Genomic DNA, 24,347 nt, shown 5'->3' with positions numbered 1-24,347 from the left:
CTAAAACCCCAGACAAAAAGATCCACAAAATCAAGAAAGAGTGCAAGAAAAAAAAGATTATGTGAAAAATTTCCAAATTTTTAAGTTGAGTTTAAGTTTTTAAGTATTAAGCCCCCGGGGGCTTAATAGAGCTTTTACGGTAACCGTATTTCCTCTAATGAACGCCGCCCTCTGCTAAACGCCGCCCTGAAATGCGGCGTTCATTAGAAAACACACCAAGCTAGGAGTAACGAGCAGTTTATACGCTTACTACTCGGAAGCTATGAAAGTTGTTATGTCATAGAGATGAAGACTCTGACAGAGACAGGGATATTGACATTCCTTGACATTTCTATAACGTGAACACATCTTGTGAACTTTAAAAAATTTTTCACATAGTCTTCATTTTTTGGAAAAAGGAAACATTGTTTGAAGTATGTTCTGTATGTTCTTATCTTTTTTCGTCGCACTTTTCTTGTCATCTTTAGAGGTGTAAAAGGACAGAATTTCGCAGGGGCGGATCTAGAAAATATTCTGACTGTCGCACACAAGGGTGTGGTCGGAAATATCATTCGTGACCACACCCCTTGGTTTTTAAGGATATTCGCCCCCTTCTCATTTGAGCAGTCGACACGCACATTAAATTGGCTTTTATTTAGAACGTGGCCAAACTGTTGTTTATTCCTTATCTGAGTTTTCAATTGATACTACAGAATCATTTGTGTTGTTTCTTAGCCAAGCGTAAAGCAAGAAAGCGTATTGACGGTTTTCCTTTCATAGTCAGGCAAAAATTCGAGTCGTCTTTTTCGATTTGTTTATAGTATACGATGACAAACCAGGCCACGCGAAAAAATAAAAAACATCATTGCAATGAATTTTCAGAACTAACCAAATAGAACAAATTTACACAAATATTCATAAAACCTGCATTAATAACTAATATTATTTAATAGCTAAACCAAATCAGCGTGTAAGCATGTATTTTACTCCCAAGAAACCCCTTCGAATTCAGGGGAATACCCAAACAAGTAAACATTACCCGGAAATATCTGAAAGCTGATAAAGAACTGAAAATCCACATTGAAAAGATTCACTTTGAAAGTTTTGTCTAAGTGAAAATTTTTCTCTGCCAACGTCCTGAACATTATTTCTTCGCCAGAGCCAAATCGCAGGTATCGCCCACTGATTATCACCCCAGTCCAGTGCATTTATTGACATTAGTAGGCCCTCGATCCATGGAGGAGGTAATGAACATCGAAACTTGAAAACATCCCGTGTCGAATGTTACTCTGAAAATCTAGCGACCTTGTCTTCCAAATTACCAGGTTTAACTACTCATTATACATGTAGCCAGTCGCGTCCATAACACAAAATTCCTTTTCTCCAGTGAAAAACTTGCCCATGCCAGGCATAAATAAGCTCAAAACTGCACAATACACGCAATGAGGGCGGATTAATCTTAGCCCAGTGGTGCGACCTTACTAAAAAACATACTGTGCACCGAAGTTCGCACTATCTAGCAATTTGATTGGCTAAATATTTTGAAACAAAAGCTGTGCGAATCGGTGCGAACGTGCTACTAATCATACTGTGCACCGAAATACCCTAATCTAACTACATTGGTACCCTGTTGTTTTTTAGTCAGGATGCTTTGAGATTTGAATCAGATTGAATCAAGATCGAGATAGAATTAGAGATTGTGTTTAAGATTTTGCTTCTGTTTATGGCCAGATTTAAATCATGCATGATTCAGACCTTGGATCTTCCTGCTCCTGCACAGTGTTCAGTTGTCAAATATAACTGAAGCATAATTCCCGAGTAAATAGAATCAAAACACAAATGAGAAATTTGCCAATAAGCGAAAAAGTTGTTGTTCAGCAAAAACCTCTCTCGAGACAGATTCTTAGTATAATTTTAAAAGTTTGACTGTCGCATGTGCGAACGGTGCGAATGTCTAAATCCGCCCCTGGAATTTCGTCAAGGAAACTTTTGCTTGTTTGCTGTTTGAATTTCATTTGCGTGCTTGACTTTCGTTCGCAGTTCGCACCTTGGCCAATTTCCATGTAACATCCTGTCTTGTGATCAGCTCCTTTGTTCTGTTTTGTATAACTGTCCTAATTATCTTAATTGCTGTTGAGTAAAGTATTTGTTGGCTTTTTTGACTTTTGAGTAGTTCAGTCGTTGAATTTAGTCGCTAGAGTTTAGACGTGATTTCAGATGTTCCGATAGCCGTTGTTATTTCGAGAAGTTTGAAGCATACCAGTTTTGCCGAAGTGAGCCGTTTAGTCGTTGTTGAATTAGATGAAACTATAGGAACCGTCGAGCCAAGAAATCAGAACACGCTTATTGAATTTTGTACTTTCTTTTACTGCCGAATCTGCGAACACAAGCCTGTAAAACCCTCGTAAACGCAGTGGCTTTACAGAGGACATACGGTATCCCCCCAGGCAGCTTCATAACACAGAACAACGTTTCCGGAAAATCGAAATAAAAGCGGTATATTTTTTCACAGATTATGCGAAGGCAAATCAAAGGAGATGATTTTAGCACTCAAAGAGTATCTTCTTTTTTTCTATATGGTATAAAGTTTATAAACAGAGTATAATTAAAAGTGTTAGTGTGAATATAAGTGTAAGATTCGGAAAGCATAAAACCATCTCCAGCAGGAAAAGTTGGCCTCGAATTAGTGCTTCCTGTAGAGTTGAAAATTTGGGTTGAAAAGTGCAAATACCTTTTCAACCCAAATTTCATAAATAATTTGCTTCAAGGATTACCTCAAAGTTTTGTTGTTTATTCTGAAAATAGATCTGAAATTGTTGTATACAGCGTACTCTCGTCACAAATATTTGAAAATTTTACAGCGCTCCCACTACCGACTGCCCCTCCTTCAAATTTTCTCTGGATCCGCCCCTGATTAGAAATGCACATCAGATATCAAGTTGCAACACATAATGTAGTGGAGTAAAATTATATCTATGAGAAAAACCAAGGAATCCGATGCTATTATTCTTAGAAGTGCTTTGAACAATACGATCTATGCCTCATTGAATGGTGAACAATAGACCAATAATTTTGGCATCCCCAAACCACAAAGACAACACTATTGTCATGTGAGTGACCTCCCGGAAAACGAGTTTGAAAGCAAGGTGTGAGGTTCGAAAAATGCTATTCGTCTGTCATAAGGACAAGAACTGCGAAGACATGTTTGTAAGGTGGAGGACTTGCTTGGTGTTTGCGTTTAGTATCTTCTCTGCAGCGAAACTTCTCGAGGCACGACGCCATGGGTACCCTTGGAATAAAGACAACGAGTTGAATTTTCTGGTTTTGGGAGATTGGGGAGGCTCCCCATCTCCACCTTACCGAACGCCGATAGAAGTTAGTGTGGCAGATATGATGGCTGAAGTTTCTTCAGAGCGCAATTCGCAATTTGTCGTTGCTTTAGGTATTTTTTTTTTTTGTCGATGTGCATGTTATGCCTGCTGTTAAGTTGGCTGGAATTTAGTTTTTACGCATGCATGCAATGAATGATATATAACAAAATGGATCTAGATGTCCCTTGTTTTTTTGTCAGAAAATATGAAAGATTGTTACATGCTTTCATCGAGGTTTTCCCAAATTAGTTTCCACCCGGAAACTCGCTTCAACATGGTAATTCGTCTCAGCCAACTAGCCATGTAGGTAACCAACTACTATTGTTGATCGGAAACAATAAACAGTTATTCTGGCGCTGCAGTGTTTGCGTTTCACCGTGGGGATAGACACATTACTTCCGCTGTGGGTATGTAAAATTTTATTTCAGGCTCTGTTTATATGGAGAAAATAGCCTCGGCTACCTGTGGTTATTTTCCAAGCTGAGATATCGGCATCCTATACAAAAAATGTAATGCTCAGTTTACGTTTACACTCTTCTTTTTATAAATACCAGTAGATTTAAGTTCAGGCTGACTGTTCTTAATTTTTTCGAAAATCTGAGGCTGGATTGTTCTTAATTTGTTCTTAAATTAAGAGGGTGTAAGCAGTGCTATTGCTAGCTTTTTCGCTCTAAGGAGGTGTTCAGGCCTCATTTGCCAACAAAGTGAGTGAGACAGCCTTAATTTGCTGACAAATTTGAATATTCACCGAAAAAGCACCCATACATCGCTAAAAATCCTTGATTTTGAGAAAAAACGTTGTTCAAAATTGCATTTTGCAGAAGCTCAGCCTCAGCTTGTTCTTAATTTGTTCTTAATTTTTGACCAGTTTTGAGGCTCGTGTTCTTATAAAAAAAGAGTGTATATGAGTATCGCAAATAGTATCAACCAGGTGGTGAGGTTATTTTTGACTTCTGATATCTCACCTGAGCGAGCCGATATATCGGCTTGGTGAGGCTATTTTTTCTTATATAACGCAAACAAAATAGCCTCACTTCAACGACACAAAATTGCAGATACTGAACAAGCGCAAATCATTATTCTCGTGCATGGCCCAAACCAGATGGGCGGAAGAAGAAGCAAAATCAGGCTCCAGGACAATCGAAAAAAAGCCTTTTCGATGGAGCACCGAAGTGATAAAGGAACTCCTTGACATTTTGCTGGTTTATAAAAACAAATTTGCATACAAAACACTGATTTCGATGGCGAAAATACACGTATTCGAAAATACACATATTCACAAAGAAATGGCGAAAATACATTCTGGATTCTTTGGGCTCCCGGAAGAGACAGCTCCTTTCAAGCCTGTTATTGAAATAACTGCTGATGAAAAAGCAGCTTACATAAAACAAAGCAAAGAAGAACATGACCTAACAAGACAAAACCTATCTATAGAAATAAAGGATCAAAATCTGACCCCAACAATTGCAGAGGTATTAGACTTGTAAGCTGCTTAGGTAAAGTTTTTACCGGTCTCCTTAATAAAAGGCTTTCTTTTCACCTGGAAAAGAAAAACTTGCTAAAAGAAAACCAAGCCGGGTTTCGCAATGGTTACTCCACAACTGACCATATTCTCAACTTGAATTTAATCGTGAATTATTTTCTATGTAAGGGGAAACGTGCATTTGTTGACTATATGAACTAAAAATGACCAATAGACCTACAACTAAAAATGTTCAATTCATTAGTATTACCGATCCTAACCTATGGAGCAGAGGTATAGGGATTTGAAAAGTTAGACTAAATTGATCAATTAGAGCTACAGTTTTACAAATTAATGATGACACAAATTTATATGGTATATGGTGAACGAGGTCGTGTCCCTGTATCAATTAAAATAAAATCCAGAATGGTTAATTTTTGGGGCAAGGTGTTAAATGGTAAACAAGAAAAGCTTTCCTATACTCTTTATTCTGTCTTAATACGAGATTGGGAAAAAATACCTTAGATCAAATCAATCAAGAGTTTGTTTGATAATACTGGCATTTCGATTGTATGGAACCATCATTTTGTAAATAACAGTAAGAAACTAATATAAATAGTTGAAACTAATTTAAAGGACCAATTCCTACATAAATGGAATACCGAAATGCAGGAGTCGAATAAAGGAAAAATGTATTTGTGTATAAAGAAAAATTTTGGAAAGGAAAAATATCTTGACCTTCCTCTTTCAAATTTATTACAATACCTAATTTGGTTTAGAACAGCAAACCATAAATTGGCAGTAGAAACAGGCAGATGGGGCAAAATAAGCTATGATCAAAGAATATCTAATATGTGTTCATCCAACGAAATCGGAGAAGAGTTCCACACACTCTTGAAATGCCGTACTTTTTCGTATATCAGAATTGATTACATTCCTAGCTATTTTTTTAAAGACCCGTCTATACTAAAAGATCAAATATTGATGACAAAACAGACAGCAATAAAAGACTCTGGGCCAATATTGCAAGACTTATAAGGGAAATTTTTAGGTACCAAAAACAAATGCAGGTCACCTCCTGTAAAGCAGACTAAGTTCTTTGTTGTAGTTGTTGCTTCTCTTTCCTATTTGTTGTAGTTGTTGTTTGTTTTGGCTGAATTTACATAAAATTTAATAGTTGTCGCTCAATCATGTTCGTACTGTTACTTGTTGTTGCTGTTAATTAATTGATTTTCTTTTTCCGTGAAAAGCTCTAATCTATCATTTAGATGTAAAGAGCTTATTTAAGTATTAAATTGTACTTTAGTTAATTTAATTGATGATGATGATGATGATGACAAGAATTGGGTACACTAGGATACAACAGAAAGTTAAAGAAACACGTCAGTCATTTTCAGAAGCTGTTATCAGGCGTCAAATTTGGCGCCAAATTGAAATAGCCCCGGTAAGCCGAGGCTATTTTTCTTTCATATAAACAGAACCTGAAAATAGCCTTACCAAAAAATAGCATCGGGTATCCGAGGCTATTTTCTCCATATAAACAGAGCCTTATTTGGTGATGCAATTAAAAGGAACGGGGGCCTATACATAGCCTAGCCAATGACAAGATAAAAGTTGGAGGGGTTAGGAAAAGAGGAAGGAAAGATCAAGCTTGTTAATTTTAGCTTTGCATAAAGATCTGGGAAGCAGTGGCGTCGCCAGCTCGAAAAAACTGGGGTGGATGAAAACAAATTTTCTCGGCCACGCCCTTCAGACTCTTGGAAAAGCCTTTTTTAGTATTTTTTTATCTTTTTCGAAATCTTTTGGCAAGCAGCTTTCTCAAGCAGCTTTTTCGTAACAGTGGCTTTTTTGGCAAGTGCAAAAATCGAAATCGATCTGATCAGCCCACCTCCCCTCCCCCCCATGGCTTTTCAACGGATTTCGAGAAATTAGAAAATCGGTTTTTGAACCGATTCCCGACCAGCAATCTCGGTAATCGGTTAAAAAACCGAGAGGGACCACCCTCTCTTAATACCCATGAAATTGCTATTTCTGATACCGAAGATATTAACCCACTTGCCAAACTATCAACTATTAGGAACAAGAACAAGAAAGGCCTAATTGTGGCACATCTAAATAGAAACTCAATCCGAAACAAAATAGAGGATCTCAAAACCCTGATTGCAAAAAATGTTGATATCCTCGCAGTTTCTGAAACCAAATTAGACGAATCCTTTCCTACTAGTCAGTTTTTAATTGATGGTTTCAAAAAACCCTTCCGTTATGATAGAAATACAAACGGTGGTGGGATTCTGGTAAATATCAGAGAAAAAGTTCCAGCGAATGAAATTAAACAGGTGAACATCGCCAATTCAATTGAATGTGTATTAACTGAAATTAATGTGGGCAAGAAAAATGGGCATTGATCAGTACCTACCGCCCCCATTCTCAATGTGAAAAATTTTTCTTCGCAGAGATGGGCAAAGTGCCTGACAAACTTACTCCTCGATACAAAAACTTCGTCATTGTTGGAGATTTAAATTCGGAAGAGAAAAATGATGAAATTAGCAATTTCATGGATATCAATGGATCTTAGCAATTTAATAAAAAGTCCCACTTGTTATAAATCTGCTGACAATCCCTCTGTCAAATCGATTTATATGTTTCTAACGAATAAAACCTCTGGTTTTCAGTTTAAAACCTCCGTTCACAGTTTAAACATTTTAGCGCTATACCATATCAGTCGTTGCATGAACATTTTTAATATTGTATCATATATTTCTTTAATACTAATTATTTATAGATAGTTGGCCTTAATTAGCTTCTTTATATTTTAGACAAAACACAAGACATATTTATATATTTCAGGATTTAGACAAGACACAAGACAAAGTGGGAATTAATGATTACATCAGGAGAAGTTAAATCGAAATCTAAATCTTTACAATACCAGTAGCAATCAAATACATACATCATTTATGAAACTCTATAACTGTGTTTCTTTTCTTGAAAAATTCTTCACACTCCCCTACATCGTTCCGTATTCTTTTCAAGGTGACAACTTTTATTTTGATGGAGTTGAAGACGATAGCAGCATTAGGTTTGAAGAGACATTCGAAAAGGCATACGCAGCGAAATCACTGCAGATCCCATGGTATGTCATTGCTGGCAATCACGACCACCACAGAAACGTCAGCGGGCAGATCGACTATACAAGGTTGTCAAAGAGATGGAACTTTCCCAACTTCTATCATAGCCATATCTTCAATATACCTGGCTCCAAGAAAACTCTCCAGATTATCCTTATTGACACTGTCCTTCTCTGTGGAAATAGTGGGCATGATTTTGATCCCAGAATACCTTCAGGTAAGAATTTACTTGCCTTCAGGTATGAATTTACTTGCCTTCAGGTAAGAATTTACTTGCCTTCAGGTATGAATTTACTCAAAAATGATTTAGATCTATTTCATTAATCTGATACAACTCTTTTTTCTGCAGGTAGTCCTTTAAAAACGAAGTTTGCTTTGTAGATAGATGCTTTATATTGTGTTACAGGCTGATCTATGACTAAGGCCATAGAAGTAGGAGCTTCAACAGTATTTATCCTATTCGGTTGGAGAGAGATAGGGAGACGTCTTCAAGCCCTTTTCTCGCTGCTTTTAATAACTCAGCTAGGTCTCTATCACTTACCCCATTGCGACTTCTTAAATGAACTGCAGAAATCCCTTGAGAGTAAGGATTGCCGCTTCCATTACTACACGAAAAAGGGGTGACACGAAAACGAGGGGATAACTAGGACCTATGTCGTAAAGTAGGAAAAGGAGATAAACTTTTACCTTGCATGATTAAAGACTCATTGCTAACAATGGGCCTTTGCGAGCGTGGCGGCGATCCAAACAATGGCAGTTAACTTCTACGGATTAACCAAAATTGATTTCAGTCTAAAAATGCACTATGGGATGCTTGCGTAGCGCAATGGGTCATTGTTAGCAATGAGTCTTTGAGGTTAAACGAGAGGCGTAAATGTCCTTTGAACCTCAGATAAAAAATTAAATCTGGGCAGATGTCATTGGTTATTTTGTAGATCATGATTGCTCTATCATATTTCATTAAGTTCAAACCAGACAACCAGGTGCAGATCCAACCATCCCGCAACTTGGAATTTTCAATAAGCATCTGGGCCCCTTTTCTGCAGACAACTTGATCACAAGTTTGGTTTTTGACTAACTGTCGCATACGTCATTAAAGTAGCGCAAGTGACTTTCGAAAAGCGCTCAACAAACTTTTTCTAGTTTAGTCAACGGTAGTATATTTTTTAGTTTACTGATTGCAGAAAGCTCACATTTTATCTTGCTTTCTGTCTGTTTGTCCTGTGCAGTCCATAACAGGTTTTCATTCACAGTAACTCCAATATATTTCGTCCTATTAATTTCCTTTCCTTCGACTTCCAAATGCACTCTATTTTGTACTTGATTAGGTTGCCGTTTGTGGCCTATAATTATTCAGACTTTTTGCTATTTAAACTCATTTTGTGCGGGCGCATCCATTCTGAAGTCTTTGTTAGTTCATTTTGCAAATCAGCTCTTCAATATCCTCTGCGGAACAGGTTACAATGGTATTATCTGCATACATATCAGGGGTACATTTTTCAAGGCTTTACTCAAAGTCTTTCATATACAATATGAAAAGAAAGGGACCAAGGCACAAACTCTGTGGAATACAACACTGAAATTGTTTCTAGCCAAAACTACGGCCATTACTGTTGCCCAAGCCATTTTTAAGGATTTTTCAGTAGTGGGGCATTTCTCAAAGGGGCCACGCTCATGACAAGAAATTTTACGGTGCTTCAAATTGTAATATGCTTTCGTTTTCTCCCAGAAAACCAGGGATTGTTGCGACAGGATATTTCACACATATTTCTTGAAGACATCTATTTGGTTAAGGTTTGTTTTTACCAAGGACATTAGCTAGGGAAGTTAACAATATAGCTTGGAATGAGGAATTCTGATCTTGGTGCACTCACATTTAGGAAAATGTTCATGAAATAATGATTATGTCAGTGTTTTTTTCAACTTGGCAAAAAGTGTCCATTCGAAAAATCTGAAAATCAGTTTTTTTGTCCTAAAAAGATCAATTTTGACTTTAACGGACTATGGCCCCGTTCACACGGGAACGATATCGTTCCGTTCCGTTCTTCTCCGTTCCGAAAAGCGGAACGCTTAGGAGTTGTGTTCTCACGGGAACGCTTCAAACGACATCGTTCCGTTCCAAAAAGTGGAACGATAAAATAAGTGATACGAAAAGTGGAACGGTACGCAATCGTTCCGTTCCGTTCCCGTGTGAACGCGCAGAACTGGTCCAGAAAATGGAACGATAAGAGTTTTGCCCTGGGCGCATGCGTCTGTGTTGTTGTTGAGGGAAGGAAAAGGTGACAATAATAAACTCAGCGAAGAAAATGGAGGATTTCAAAAACACCATTGGTTGAATCTCGCCGTTAGTCCATTTAAAAGATTCAACACCATTCTGCAAACATTGAAATTCCTTTTAGGGTTGGCTTTAATTTTCCCACGAGCTTGCTTATTTTCGGGCGCTTTTGTATTCTCAATTTATTCAAATTGCTTAAAAAATTCAGAGATAGCTCAGAGATAAATCGAAATGATGAAATCTATCTCCATTATAGACATGCGCATTAAAAATCATTTGCTTATTTTGGCGCGCAAATTGCAGAACGGAACGATTGCGTTCCCGTCTGAACATAAACAAAAATCGATACGCAATCGTTCCGTTACCGTGTGAACAGTATACTTTTCCGTTCCAGAAACTGGAACAAAAATGGAACGGAACGATTGCGTTCCCGTGTGAACGGGGCCTATATCGCCGGAAAAAGACGGGTTTTAGTGGCACTTTAGAATATTACGTCATTGGGAGGAGCGTATTTAGATTCTATGTTCCAAAATACCAGTTTACAAAATAATATAATATAAAATAATAGGTTACAAAATTTCAATTTTGGAACTCTCAAAATTGTTTTGATAATTTTTTATCTTTGAAATACTATCTAAGATATTTGAATTTTCAAAATCTGGTCCGAGGAGCACAATAGGATGAACGATTCCGTTGGAAACCACAATGAAAGACCAGGAAATTTGGTTAGTCGGTTATCATTAGAATATAACCTTAATTATTTAAAAAGATAATATATTTCTGTAATACCGTGAAAAGTCAAGAAAACATATATTTAAAGCTATTGGAGCATGTAAGGATGCAAATTCCATAAAATAAAAAACTTATTTCTGCAGACATTTTGCTGATTTTTATCATAAATAGCTAAAGAACTTTTTAAGAGAGCTATGTTGCAAATATAAGATGATAAAAAGTTTTTAGCAAATGTAGTCATGAATACGTCATATAAAGCGAGAGGACCTTTAACAATACAATTTCATTTTTTGTCATTGATCTGATTTCAAATTCGATGAAAAAGGCAACAATTTCTAACTTTTAGAATTAATTGAGTTCAACGGAATATTTATTTCTTTTGAGCTCCCTTTTAAACAAAATTTGATTTTTCGACCACGTTACAGCCTTCTACATTAGTTTAGTAATGTCAAATGATTAAAACCCCAGCCTTGTATGATTTAAAATTCCTAGTTTCATGTCAATGTTTTTAAAGAAAAACTGGAATAACGCATCATCTAAGGCTCCAGAAGAGCTAATTCTTTTGGCAATTTGTTCCAAGTTCATGTTATTATTATACTGAATTCTTTGAAAAGCTCATTTTGGTATTCAAACGAAGGAATACGATTTTAGATGAAAACGGCGAATCATACGATCGTTTTTTATGTGTTATTTTTGATTGGAATTACAGCATCCTTGATGGCTCTAAAGGAAATAAATCAATATTTTTCTGCTCTGATACGTCTTACTAAAACAAAATTCCCCACTCTTGTGATTTTCAATACCGATGAATCTCGTGGGCTGGGTGCTTTTGGTACAGTTAAATATAACGCGTTAAGTGGAATAAGTCTTCCTTATGTGCTCCAATCCAAAAATATTTTGTGTCAAGATGTAGGCAACTACTTCCGTCACAAGTGTACAAAATTTCATGAAAAGAACACCACAGGATGAAAAGTTATATCATATGGGATATTTCAATCATACCACTAGTGGAATATGTCCATCCTTTGCGGCTCCTAATTTCAAACCTACATAGCTGACGATCAGAAACTGCTTTTGGAGTCGGGAAAAAAGGAATATTAAATCCTTTGTTAATATGATGGAACTTGGATTTTATATGGCAAGTACTTGCTTTGCCACTCGAATCGTGTCTTTAAATTTGTTGAATAAAAAGACACTTTTTGCCAAGTTGAAAAAAACACTTACTTATGCTGTTTTGATACCGAGTCTTAGGTTTCAAGATTTTTCTCAAAATACTATTCTCTTTAAGAAGTCTCTTTAAAAAGTTCTTAAAAAGGGAAATATGCATTGTATTAGTTATTGTCTGTTATTTCAAACTAGCACTCTGCGACGTTTTTATGTTGTTGTAGTGAGACACTGCACTCTGTGTTGCCAAATTGTGGGGAAACACTTTCAGGGGGCCATAACTTGCCTGTGTCATCTTCCTGAGCTTGAGGGCATAGCTTGTTCCAGTATCACTGACAGCAATGTGGCTGATCTGCTTTAAATTGATTATCGGCTAATAGTAAATCGGCTAATTTGATTTTCTCCTAAGATTTGAGAAGCAAGGTCCTTACTTGGTTCGATGAACTCTTTGGGAGAGTTTGCTTTTGAAATTGCAATCAAACTACTGATCGTATCATCTTCTTCTACACTAATCCGCTGTTCAAGAAAATTGTTGCAGACTGCACTATTTCTCCTCTTATTGCACCTTTGTCACGACTTCTGGGTGTCACAAATTAATTGGCGCTTGCAGTTTGGCGAACATTAACCTGATCACCATTTGAGGCAGCTCTGCATTTTTCTTGGTATTCCTCTTCTTTTCCTCAAGGAACAGAAACATCTCCTATTCTTTTGAATTTTCAACAGCACCATCTTTTCCACTGATTATGTCAGGGAGTATCAAATTTGTGCAAAGATGGTGCAAAGATCATACATAACAGCAGTAAGCCAAATCTGCTGTGAACCTTTTCCCCATTTTCTAAGAAACCCTTTTGCCAATTTTTTTCTGTCTTCTTTGTTGGAATTGCTCCATCGCACATCTTTGTCCAGGCGCTTCTTCCTGCTGCAAGGTTGTGAAGAACAGCTTTTAGGACATTCAGGGTATGCTCTACAAATTGGACTTCAAAGTACCTGGGGAACGGGAGGCACTTTTTATTCTCTCTAATAAGCAGCGTTGTTATTCGAGAAGACGAACGGAAAAAAGGTGTAACAGCCAGGACATTTGTCATCCAGAGGACGAGCTTATGGACTTGAGACTGTACGGATGCCAGTGCCAAGTCAGACCTGTGGCAAACACACCATACAGTCAAAATGTCCCTGCCAATGTAGTTTTTGATTAGCTTCCACAGTCTTTACTTTTTACCGGTATTTGCAGCCTCTCAATCTGTTGCCACATGAACCTACTTTTCTGTATCATTACGCAGATCATCCATACACTGTACCGGTGTCTAAAAGACCAACTGCATTACGAAGCTTACTGCTTGCGATACCAAGATACACTGTCTTTACACTTACTTCTTCTGCTTAAACAAACCTTGCGGTTTTGAATTTGGAGTCGACTTGCTGTTTGTCAGCGATGCCATCAGCACTGCTTCAAAATTTGACTGACTTTTCCTTTTCCAAAGAGACCACAATTCATGTCATTGCTTTTTTAAACTGGAGACCTCAAGGGCTTCCTAATCCTCAAGGCCCTAGCCCCCACTTTTTGATGGCCCTAGTTGTGATTTTGTAGTTTTGGTGTTTCTAAAAGCAGAGCGCATGGAAACATTTCAGATCATGGTCCCAAAAGGTCACCTTCTCTCTCTTTGCTCATTTGCTATAACACCTAAGTATTTAAAGGGCAATTTTTGGTTATGGAGTTGGCAAAAATGGGGGACTTGGTAAGCTGCAAAGGGGCATTTTCCCTGAATTTTTGAAAGGTGGAGTAAAAGGAGGATTTTGGTCGTTAAGGGTGGGGGAAGTTGGAGGGCCTGGTGGTGAATGATCTTTTTCTGCCTGTTTTTCAACTCTATCTATTTCTTCTTTTTTCAATTCTCTTTTTTCAATTCTTTTTCTTCTCTTTATGGGGGCATGAAAATCTGAGGATACTTATACTAATTCTTAGGAAAAAAGATCATAAAAATCACTGCCCATCTTATAAGGGTCATCCTAGCAGGCTGACATAGCTCTTTCCCATTCTATGGTTATAAGATCTGACAGGAAATTGTCTCTATCATAAATGGTCTGTATGTCCCACGTTATCATTCAACGATCTCTTACTCATACGGAAATACAGGTAACCAAGGGCTTAGCTTCTTGCAGACCAGAATTTACTGTAACTTACATTTAATCATTAAAGTGCTTTTTACAGCTAAGGCAACAAAGCTTGACTATTTTAGGGATTGAAACTGCCTAATTAACTTTTAACAGGAAAACACCGAATTCCCTGTAATAAACGCCCCGGGCCCTTGCTGAATCATCTGATTTCCCAGATGGGCATTAATTTCACACGGCATTTATCAAAAGAGCTTGTTTTCAAAAAAGCCAAATTTGGAAAGGAAGGAGAATCACACTTCTACTTTACATTCAAAACTAACTGCAAACCAATTTCATCAAATTTTCTAGAAGTGACGCACATAGCAAAAATATGGTAAAAAGTTTCTTACTTATGAAACTTGTGACAAATAAAATAAAGTAGAAAAACCACAAATTTTGTTTTGTTTATTCGAACAAAAAGAATCTGCACTTCTCATTCCAAATGTATGTGAAAATTACGTAAATTTTCACCATTCAACATAGGCGTTTTTTCCAGAGAAATGTTTACTGCAGAGCTGGATGGGATTCTGGTCACAACAGTAAAATGGATGTTTAAAGCAAAATTATATCAATGCTGAAAACTCTGCGTAGAAGTCCTGAAATTTGTCATTGGACCTCTTTTGTTTATCCACTGCAGGCTGTTTAAACTTTTAATATTTATAGGTTATAGATTTTGAATTTTTAAAATAATTCATTTTTCAATGGGTGTTTAAAATTATTTCCTTGTCTTTCAAGGGCCTGATGAGCCAAATATAGCATCTGAGCAGCTTGATTGGATTGAGAAAACATTGGCTTCATCAAAATCTGATTATATCCTGGTTGGAGGACATTATCCAGTTTGGTCAATTGGACACCATGGTCCAACTTCACAGCTCGTAGAGCAGCTGAAACCAATGCTGGAGAAGTACAAGGTCAATGCCTACATCTGTGGACATGACCATAACTTGCAGGTAAATTATTTTAAAAACTCTTATTATTTCCTTTGCAATAGCAAGAGTCAAAGGGGGTATACGAGGGAGGGGATGAATGGAGGGGGAGGGGATGAAGCCACAATACTGGACATACAGTGATGTTATAAGAATCCGTATAAACTTATAATGTACAAGATGTGACAAAAACAGGAGGCAATGGAAAATGCTGGCATGAAGTTGAAAAGCTCTCTTTGCTTAAACACAAGTAGCCTTTACATCTTGTATTTGTAGATTTATAAGCTTTACAATAAATTTATCTCTTTATAGCTTGCTCTAAATAAATGTTCTTTCATTCCATATAGTCAATCAAGGAAAGTGACTCTGAGGTTTTGTATCATGTGATTGGCAATGCCAACTTTCTGGACCCGAGAACAACTCATGAGTCAAGTGTGCCAGATGGCTCTTCAAAATTTTTCTATGCCGACAATGGAGGGTTTGCAGCTGTTACAGTGAATGATTTCAAAATGGTTTTCCAGTTTGTTAACAGCCAAGGCAGGGTTGTGTATGAATCTACATCAACCCCTAGGTTGTGATTATTCTTTGATTGACATGTGACAAGTATCCTCAAACAGTTCCTAGCAGCTCATTTGTCAAAGCAAACTTTGATTGTTCCTTATCAATGGGGAGCTTATTTGCTAACTTCTATTATGGATTATAATAACATTCACAAAATTGAATTGTGCTTTATTTCCACTGTTTTTGAAAAGTATTTTGTTTTTCTTAAATCATTAACAGTGCCGACAGTACAAAATTCATATTAGGGGGATGCCTATCGTATTCCTCTCAACTTGATATACTGTTATAAAGAAAATATACTACAGTTATTGGGGGGCTCCAACCCCCCCCCTAGCCCCCAGTTTCTGATGGGCCTGAGTAAAATATATCTGAAAGTGTCTCATGAAGTCTTGTTCTTCCATGGCAGCCCCATGGGATTGTATTGACTTATTCACCCAACAGTTTTTCATATAGTAGCCAGCAGTTAAGCTACCAATTGATATGTTTATTTTTGTAATTCACTTTGATATAGAGTTTTGACATAATTCTGAATATCAGAAAAATAATTCTTGTTGTTATAACATGTTTGTGCTTCTATTAGTTTTGATCCCCATTGATTGAGAATGCTTATGCAGAGAAGCATCTTTGTCAGAAGAAGCTTACAGAACAGTAACACTGCAGAAAGCGGATTCTTGATCTTTTAATTATTTCATGATGTTTTCCTTTCAACAGGTATGTCCAGATGCCACTACTGGCACAGATACATTGTATCCCATTTTCACAAGGCCTAGGGCACATTTTTTATTATGTGTGTTTCCAAAATTTTCATGCCTTGGATTCTTTCTTTTGCAAAATTATTCTCCTTTCCTGCTCTTGATCTGGGGTCCAGTTCCCTGAAAAATCATTTACAGTCCATAGACTCTCAGGAAAGGGGACAACTTTCAAGGTTTCCACTTATCCAATATTCTTATTTAACAAAATAAAATATATCAGATGATGGTTAATTAAAGAAAACAGCGGTAAAATCTAAGTCAGAATTATGCATTTCTTGCAATTTACACAAACAACAATATAGAAACTCACAGGAACATTCCATGCAAATCACAGTGGTTATATTCACATAAAATTTCAGTCAAATAAACTAAGGCCACTGCCATTGGCCTGCAGGTGCTTCTGTCTGTAACTGTTCCCAAGGTTTCCATTCCTCCATCTTTCCTGCTAAGGAGAGCTCACTTTTTGCCTACAAAAACGAATTCATCCCTTGGTAAATAAATGTATAAACAATATCAAATGTCACTAAAACTGAAGCAATAAAATAATATATCGGGATATGACATGGCTCAATTTGTGTCATCTCTTGATATATCCAAACCAAGCATACATCCAAAGTCAAGTGTGGAGTTACTTAAAAAGTTGATGCATGCTGGTAATGTCATTATAGCCAATTTACTTCCTACCAGTCAGTTTAATCAAACAAGAAAATTTGCCCTCTTTATTATTCTATAAACTCACTTGTTGAATAACCTCCTCAATTTGACCATCATTTATCTTTTTCTCAAGGTCTGCAACATTCTTCTCCTTTAAGTAACAAGCAAAAGTTAAAATTGAACCATAAATAGTAAATTTTCATGATGTTGTATATTTTTTCAATCTTAGAAATAAACAAACCTTGAAAAAACTAATAGAACACTGGTTAAAAGTCAATTTGCTTAAGAGTGCTACTCCATCAATATATCATCTCAAGTACTTGCTATTGGAGGGGGGGGGCTTATTATAGGGGATCCAAAAGCTGTAAAACCTTGTAAAAATCAGCCAAATGCTGCAATCTATTAGTCAATTAAGGTAATTTCCACTGAAGATGCAAACCACATCAATTGGCCACACAAAGTAGTCTGAGGCGTGAAGCAGCAAACTTATAATGGGCCTTCATAGGGAACTCACTTTAACATTATCTGTAAACCCATCAAGTTCTTTAGCCTGATAACGGTTGTGCCTAATAAGGTTTCAAATGAATTAATTGGCTTCAGAAATTCCAGTCAACATCCTAGCCAACATAATAAGCAAACTTAGCCTAACTGCCAACAAGGTTTAGAATTATAGAACCTCTGGTAGCTTTTTTCACCAGATGATACCCAAAGAGTTTGTATTTTGTCAATAGGCTTACCTGCTCTACTAAATGTAATCTGTGCTTTGTGAGTTGTTCTGTTTGATCACGATATGCAAACTTTTCTGGGAGACGGTGTAATACTGACAGTGTTTGATTGTAGAGTCCTACAAGGGTCTTTTAAACAAGAAATATTGATTAATCACTTGAGACAAAAACAGGAAATGATGATTTCATCTTATTGAACACATGTTTGTGCTTCTATTAGTTATTGAACTTGCAGGAGCAAATTTCAAATAAGCTATGACTAAAATCATACCTTTGCAACTCATTAAATTTTAAAAGCAAAATTACTTCAAATTAAAAGGCATTTACATGTCTACACGAAGCTTAGGTCAAGTGAAATGGAGATGTATATTTACGATATAAAATAAAACATGGAAGGCTGCAAAGTAATCTAGAAATGCCAGGATTGAGCATTAATTTGCTGCTTTACTGGAAACTTAAACATCAAATGCAAACAAACATGATTTACCTGGTGAGGGTTTTTTGCCACAGCAAGACCAACAATAAATGTGGACTAGAAAAAGATCATTAAACTATAATTCAATTTAGTTTTAATGATGAATGGATAAAGACACAAAGCTCTGGTTGCAGGTTGATATATAAGAGTAAATACTGCTTCATAGTTCCAAAGTTATAAGCATGTGGGAAATTCCATACAGGTTTAAGCCTTTCAGAGTATCCTTACTTATCTTACACACACAAAATGTATAACACAATGCATATGGCATATATCAAAGCTTGGTTGATACAACAGAAGCTTCTTGTGTCCTCAGTTTTCACATAATACAATATATAGAAATCTTCTTGCACCTCTTTGCTCCAAGAAGAAAGAAAAGTGTATGTAAAGTTAATGATAACCAATGCAAAAGCTTTCTGTGCCCATGAAGTTATCAAACATTCGCGGCAGCTTCATAATTCACATAACCCCTGTGAATGGTTCATCATGATTCAGTCTTCAGTCTCCAAAAATACAATTCATTTGCACAAGAGCGATGGCTCCAGCCCAACATCGCTCTTAATGGTGGAATATACACGACCAGATAAACAAGTATTATGTGGAGACTCTACGGTAAATGGGCAGTTGTGCAGGCGGAATGAAAGGAAAAAATTATTGCAGTGTCGCAGTATTCCGAATTCAGAACCTAACGTTATACGTATCTTAAAAGAGGCTGACTTTGCCCTACACAAAAAATAGAAAACAGCGAGGCCAGTTAGCAGCTGTTTGCAAATTTTTGCAACATAAAGTATTCTTCTAGTAAATGCAGGCATTTACGAATGAATTTTTCCCACGAGAGGGCTAGGGGGTTCATTCGTTAATGGCTCGATACTATTAACTGGATCTGGCAGAATTTGTTGATAATATTATAAATAACTCTTTCAGTTTAATTTAAATATATTCCCATGCCATGTAGAGAAACCGATTTCACAAATTACTAAAAACTTTGTTACTAGCAAAAATCTTCCGTGGAAAGATCTGCAGCGAGACTTTAAAATGCGCATGGAAATTGGTAGTTTAAATAATGTTACTCACCCTCTTGATTGGACCCGCCATCTTGCTCCGTCCTTGATTGATACAATCAGAGCCTCTTCGCGAGAACGAGAATGAGTGATGGCTGATTCAAGCATTGGAAGTGATGCAAGCTCTCGTGATTAAAATGGTAGCTCTTGAGTAGATGTTTTGTCGTTGGCTAAAGCATTCTAATTTGGGGAATTGTGTTTTAGATTTTAGGCAAGTTGGTCGATCAATTTTTTGTAGAAAACGGAGATATTTCCTGCCACATTCAACTGTAGCTGCAAGAGGTCTTTTGACCCCAGACATGGCAAAGTCAGTTGGAGACACTCACAACTTCCCCAAGGAAGAAGAAGAAATTCTGGAGTTATGGAAGAAGCTCGATGCTTTCAAAACGTCACTTAAGCAATCAGAAGGAAAGCCAAGGTTACTGAGCTTACACTCAAATTTAACCTTCTTTCTCATACCGAAATTAAGCTTCACTTGAGGCAAAAATTTAAATTAGGCCTCCTCTCTACTCTAAGGAAATCCCCTACACAACCCAGACTGGAAACTCTGCTTCTTGTGCTGGACAAGTACAGTTTGAAAATCTGCAACTGTGCGCCTGAAATCATGCACATTCAGAAATTTGTAGTGATAGTAATGTAAAACGTTTCACAGAAAAGGATTAGAAGCAGAAGCTCTTTCATGTAGTTGTATCAGAAAGTTATGAAAGTTGAATTCATCTTTTTTGATTTTCCATCCCTGGCCAGTTGTATCCATTGTTTTTGGAAGTGCAAATGCAAGAGCCATATTTGGAAATACAGAGGTGTCTTCTTTACGGAACTAAGCCAACCCCCCCAACAAGATGCTCTATCTCACTGAAAATCACAGCCATAGTATTAAGCAGTATCCTGTATTCTCAGTTTTCTAAATGGACTTCAAATGTCAAACCATGTTTTTTAAAGGGAATAAACTGCTTAACTTTTCAGAAAACTGAACATTCTATTACCCATGCAAAGAAAGGATCAAAGAGTATGCAGACTATTCACTTCAAGTTAACACTTGTCCTCTTTTTTTACATTTTAAAATGTTTGTACACGAATTTCCCACATAAAGTTAGCTTTGTTTTTACAGTAAATTTAAATCCCTAAAATGTTCTTGCTTTGTAACTTCAAAGTTTCAATAATGCACGTAAAGACTGCTCCTTGATCCTTTGTATCCAGGGTATTGTATCCTATGTCTGTTTTGTATTTGTCTTTATGTATGATATGTATTATTTTAGGTTTTCATTTTATGATGGTCCCCCATTTGCCACTGGACTACCTCATTATGGACATATTCTTGCTGGCACAATAAAGGTATTATTTATTTTGGTAGTTTTGTATCAGGTTCTATTACAGAATAAGGTATCTTTTTCAATCATTTTTTGACTCTCAATAGGGGCCTTGAAGACATATTTCCACATCCATTGAAAAACTTTTGCTCAAATGTTCCAAAAATGTTGTAGAAATATTTAAACAGTTGCTCAAAAATCTTATAGAAAATAGAAAATCAACTTTGTATGCTTTAGTTGTAGGCTTAAGTGCTGAAAAACACTTAGATTTTCAAGAACTATTATTTATCAATTTTTCTTTCAGGATATTGTCACAAGATATGCCCATCAATCAGGTTTTCATGTTGAGAGAAGATTTGGCTGGGATTGTCATGGCCTTCCAGTTGTAAGACTCCACCTCATTCATACATTTTATTTCATCAACAAGCCTGCTCTAGGCCTGGTCCCTCTCCCCTGCATTCTTCTTGTAACTTTTCTATAAAGTTGAAAATAAAAAAAAATCATACCTTGTATTTTATTTCATTTTCTTAAAAGATATGGTTATGTATAAGCGTTGTGAAGTTGAGGTAATTCTCATGTACCCAAATATCCTAAACATCTATTTGCTGATTTATGTGAAAATGATTCCTTTTCTCGAACAGTTTTTTGAGTAATGTCTTTTACATGTAGTTGTAGGGTTGTGGGGTTGTAGTTGGGATGATCAAGAAGCTTATTCTTATTCGTTTTTCATTAGATATTTAGATTCCATTTCTTGTGGTTATGGTTTTTTTGTTCTCTTTCAATGAAAATTCATCTATAGTATTCTTCCTATTTTAGGAATTTGAAATTGATCAGAAACTTGGAATCAAGGTAGATCAGTTTTGATTTTCTTTGACTACCAAATATAATTGCTAGCTAAACCTTTGAATATGACATCTTCAATGCAGAATTTCAAGCTGAAGATTTGAATAGAGGTAATGGTAGCCAACCAAACCTGTCAAGGTAGTTTTATGTTGGCTAGGTCACTCATGTTATGTTGCTGCAGACATTGTCAGGGATTTTATTGCTACTGGTTGGCATCACCTAATCTCCACTCCAGTTTGTACTATGCCTTAATAAAATCTTCCCTGTGAATTACCCTCTAGATTTAATGTAGACATTATACATTAATGTAGACATTATACATTAATGTAGACATTAATGTAGACAATGTAACATGTCTTATTTTTAATTCAAATTTTCAAAAAAATGGTAAGACAATTTACAATTTTTTTAAAAGGGTAATATTCATGTCTAATAAATCAGTCTGCTAACTTTCAGAGGGGGAATGTTGATAAAAAGATTCTTTTTTCAGGGACCAGAAGATGTAATGAAAATGGGCATTGAAAACTACAATGCTGAATGTCGTAAAATTGTAATGAGATACTCTGAAGAATGGGAGGTATCCCTTTTTTATTGCTAATCGTCTACTTAATGTTAACTGATTCTATTTTGTCATTGTTCCCATTTATGTTTTTCTGCATGTTTTTGTGTAACATGGAGGGATACAATATATAGGCAAGTTAGTACCAATTTTTAGTTCTTAATGTTGATGGACTGGATTTGATCATTTTAGTATACATTTTTTGTAAGTTGGCTTTATTTCTATCATTTATTTTGAGTTAATCACTAACTGAATTTAATCCAAAAATATATCATAGCTCACAAAGTTGCTTTCTGGAATGGAGTTTTGCTTATTTATATATAAATATATCATTAATAAACCAAATTAATTGAATGTTAAATCTTTTGATTTACAGTTTACAGTGAAACGATTGGGGAGATGGATCGATTTTGAAAATGATTACAAGACCCTCTATCCATGGTTTATGGAGTCAGTCTGGTAAGTCCTTGCTTTATAAATCCCTTTTGTCATTGTGAGACTCAATAAAGTGAAAATTATAATTATAATTCTTATCCTCCCTTCCATTTAAAGATTTTATCCACACCTTTGCCTGCAGAGGCAATTTAAGTTTCATAAAATTAGTCAGACTGATATCAAGGTTGTTTGAAAATTCATTCGTGTCTCCATATTCTATGTTGCAAACTGAGTTTTTTTAACTTCTCTGTTTGTAGGTGGGTTTTCAAACAGCTTTTTGAGAAGAACATGGTTTATCGTGGATTTAGGGTTTGTATTTCTCTGCTTCTCGATTCTCAACAGCGTAACTTTTGTCTGCAGAAAAGTCTAGCCTTGTTCGGAAGAGTAATAAAGATTTTTGATTTCAGGTTTCTGATTGGACAGCCACATTTGACTTTCATTTGTATTTGTTTCTACCTAGCATCCAAAGGTAGTTTTTAGAACAACCAGAGCGATGCTTATCAAGCAGTGTCCTGGTCCTTTTTGTCGATCTGACCACACCTTATGACTCCTACGCCTGGAATTGCAGAGAGTTGTTGACTCCCTTCACTGCAAGTAAAAGTTTGGTTATGTCAGGTACTCGAAACCCTGACCCTTCGGCCTGTAGTCTGCAACTCTCACCACTGAGCCATAACCATCTTTGCATCTTATGATAAACAAATGAAAATAAGTAGATATGAGCTTTTTTAGATATGCTCTTGCTATTGCTTTGTCCTGATGTTGGTTTTAATATGCTGACTTGCTAGAATTCTTTTACATTTTTGGAAAACTCCCTATTTATAGAGGGCATCGATGTAGAAGATAAGTGTACCTCCTTTTTAACCCTGTGAAACAACTTTTCAGTTTTTAGATGGTAATTAACTCCATATAATTACGAAAAAAATCCGCAAATCCAATAGGAAGATTGGAACTTTTAATTGAAGTTTCTGTCCTGTATGTTAATGAGTTCCAGTAGTGAACTAAATTTGACACAATAAGGAATTTTTCGGTATAGTTATTACGCTAATCTTGATATATAATGCTGTTTTAGGTGATGCCTTACTCCACCAAATGCAACACCCCGTTATCCAATTTTGAATCCAACCAAAACTACAAGGAAGTTAATGATCCTGCTGGTAATACCTAGTTACTTGTTTTGGCCTAATGTTATTTCGTTTTGAGAATCAGGCCAATTTACGGTCTAGATTTTTTATTCATAATAGAGTCGCGGGAGAAATCATCTGAAAGATATGGGTTTGAATTGTTTGGTAACCAAACTCTGAATTTTTTTTTGAAAATTGAAATTTTGTTCAACATAGAACTAGAATTTCAAGTAAGTCTTAACGTTGGACTCGAATCGTATAATTTGTGTTGTCCTTGAAACGTCTTCACAAGCATCTTAATTTATTTTGTCTGTGTTACATTTTGAGCACACACTTTTGTGATATACTTTAAATGTTAAATTCACTATATATACATATGAATATATTTGAGAAAATCAAAGTAATGATGTTACGTTTTGTCATTTTACAGTAATTGTCAGCTTCCCCCTGGAAAGCGAACCCAACGTCAGCATGATCGCATGGACAACGACCCCCTGGACATTGCCAAGTAATATGGCGTTGGTTGTCAACCCAAACCTTCAATACGTCAAAGTAAAAGGTAGGCCATGGCAAATGTGTACATCTACTTTTTTGTAATTTATCCTGTACCTTCAGCTAATTCTGAGTGATATTAAGCAGGGTAGTGTATAAATCTGTTATACTGAA

General features: G+C 36.3%; 3 protein-coding genes across 3 annotated transcripts in view; 2 read left to right on the top strand and 1 right to left on the bottom strand.

The window, feature by feature from the left end:
• Positions 1-3,046: 3,046 nt before the first annotated feature.
• On the top strand, positions 3,047-15,911 carry LOC135686564 (tartrate-resistant acid phosphatase type 5). Its single transcript, XM_065202818.2, has 4 exons — positions 3,047-3,421; positions 7,846-8,157; positions 14,998-15,212; positions 15,536-15,911. Exons 1-4 carry the CDS (start codon positions 3,142-3,144, stop codon positions 15,764-15,766), a joined length of 1,038 nt encoding a protein of 345 aa, XP_065058890.2. The 5' UTR covers positions 3,047-3,141; the 3' UTR covers positions 15,767-15,911.
• An 842-nt stretch (positions 15,912-16,753) lies between these two features.
• On the bottom strand, positions 16,754-19,593 carry LOC135686569 (NADH dehydrogenase [ubiquinone] 1 alpha subcomplex subunit 5). The gene is made up of 5 exons (XM_065202827.2): positions 19,430-19,593; positions 18,368-18,412; positions 17,893-18,009; positions 17,241-17,306; positions 16,754-16,968 (listed from the first exon to the last, which is right to left on the bottom strand). Exons 1-5 carry the CDS (start codon positions 19,448-19,450, stop codon positions 16,870-16,872), a joined length of 348 nt encoding a protein of 115 aa, XP_065058899.2. The 5' UTR covers positions 19,451-19,593; the 3' UTR covers positions 16,754-16,869.
• The window catches only part of LOC135686561 (isoleucine--tRNA ligase, cytoplasmic), a 29,947-nt gene continuing 25,171 nt past the window's right edge, over positions 19,572-24,347 (top strand). Inside the window, exons 1-9 of the mRNA XM_065202815.2 lie at positions 19,572-19,834; positions 20,673-20,748; positions 21,028-21,108; positions 21,540-21,572; positions 22,057-22,143; positions 22,502-22,584; positions 22,818-22,869; positions 23,630-23,714; positions 24,112-24,240. Coding sequence (XP_065058887.2) covers positions 19,572-19,834; positions 20,673-20,748; positions 21,028-21,108; positions 21,540-21,572; positions 22,057-22,143; positions 22,502-22,584; positions 22,818-22,869; positions 23,630-23,714; positions 24,112-24,240 — 889 coding nt within the window. The remainder of the gene's footprint in view (positions 19,835-20,672; positions 20,749-21,027; positions 21,109-21,539; positions 21,573-22,056; positions 22,144-22,501; positions 22,585-22,817; positions 22,870-23,629; positions 23,715-24,111; positions 24,241-24,347) is intronic.

The sequence above is a fragment of the Rhopilema esculentum genome, chromosome 6 (assembly GCF_057945365.1).
Source record: "Rhopilema esculentum isolate cy_ngs chromosome 6, ASM5794536v1, whole genome shotgun sequence".
Lineage (NCBI taxonomy): Eukaryota > Metazoa > Cnidaria > Scyphozoa > Rhizostomeae > Rhizostomatidae > Rhopilema > Rhopilema esculentum.
This window is presented reverse-complemented; position numbering and strand designations above follow the sequence as displayed.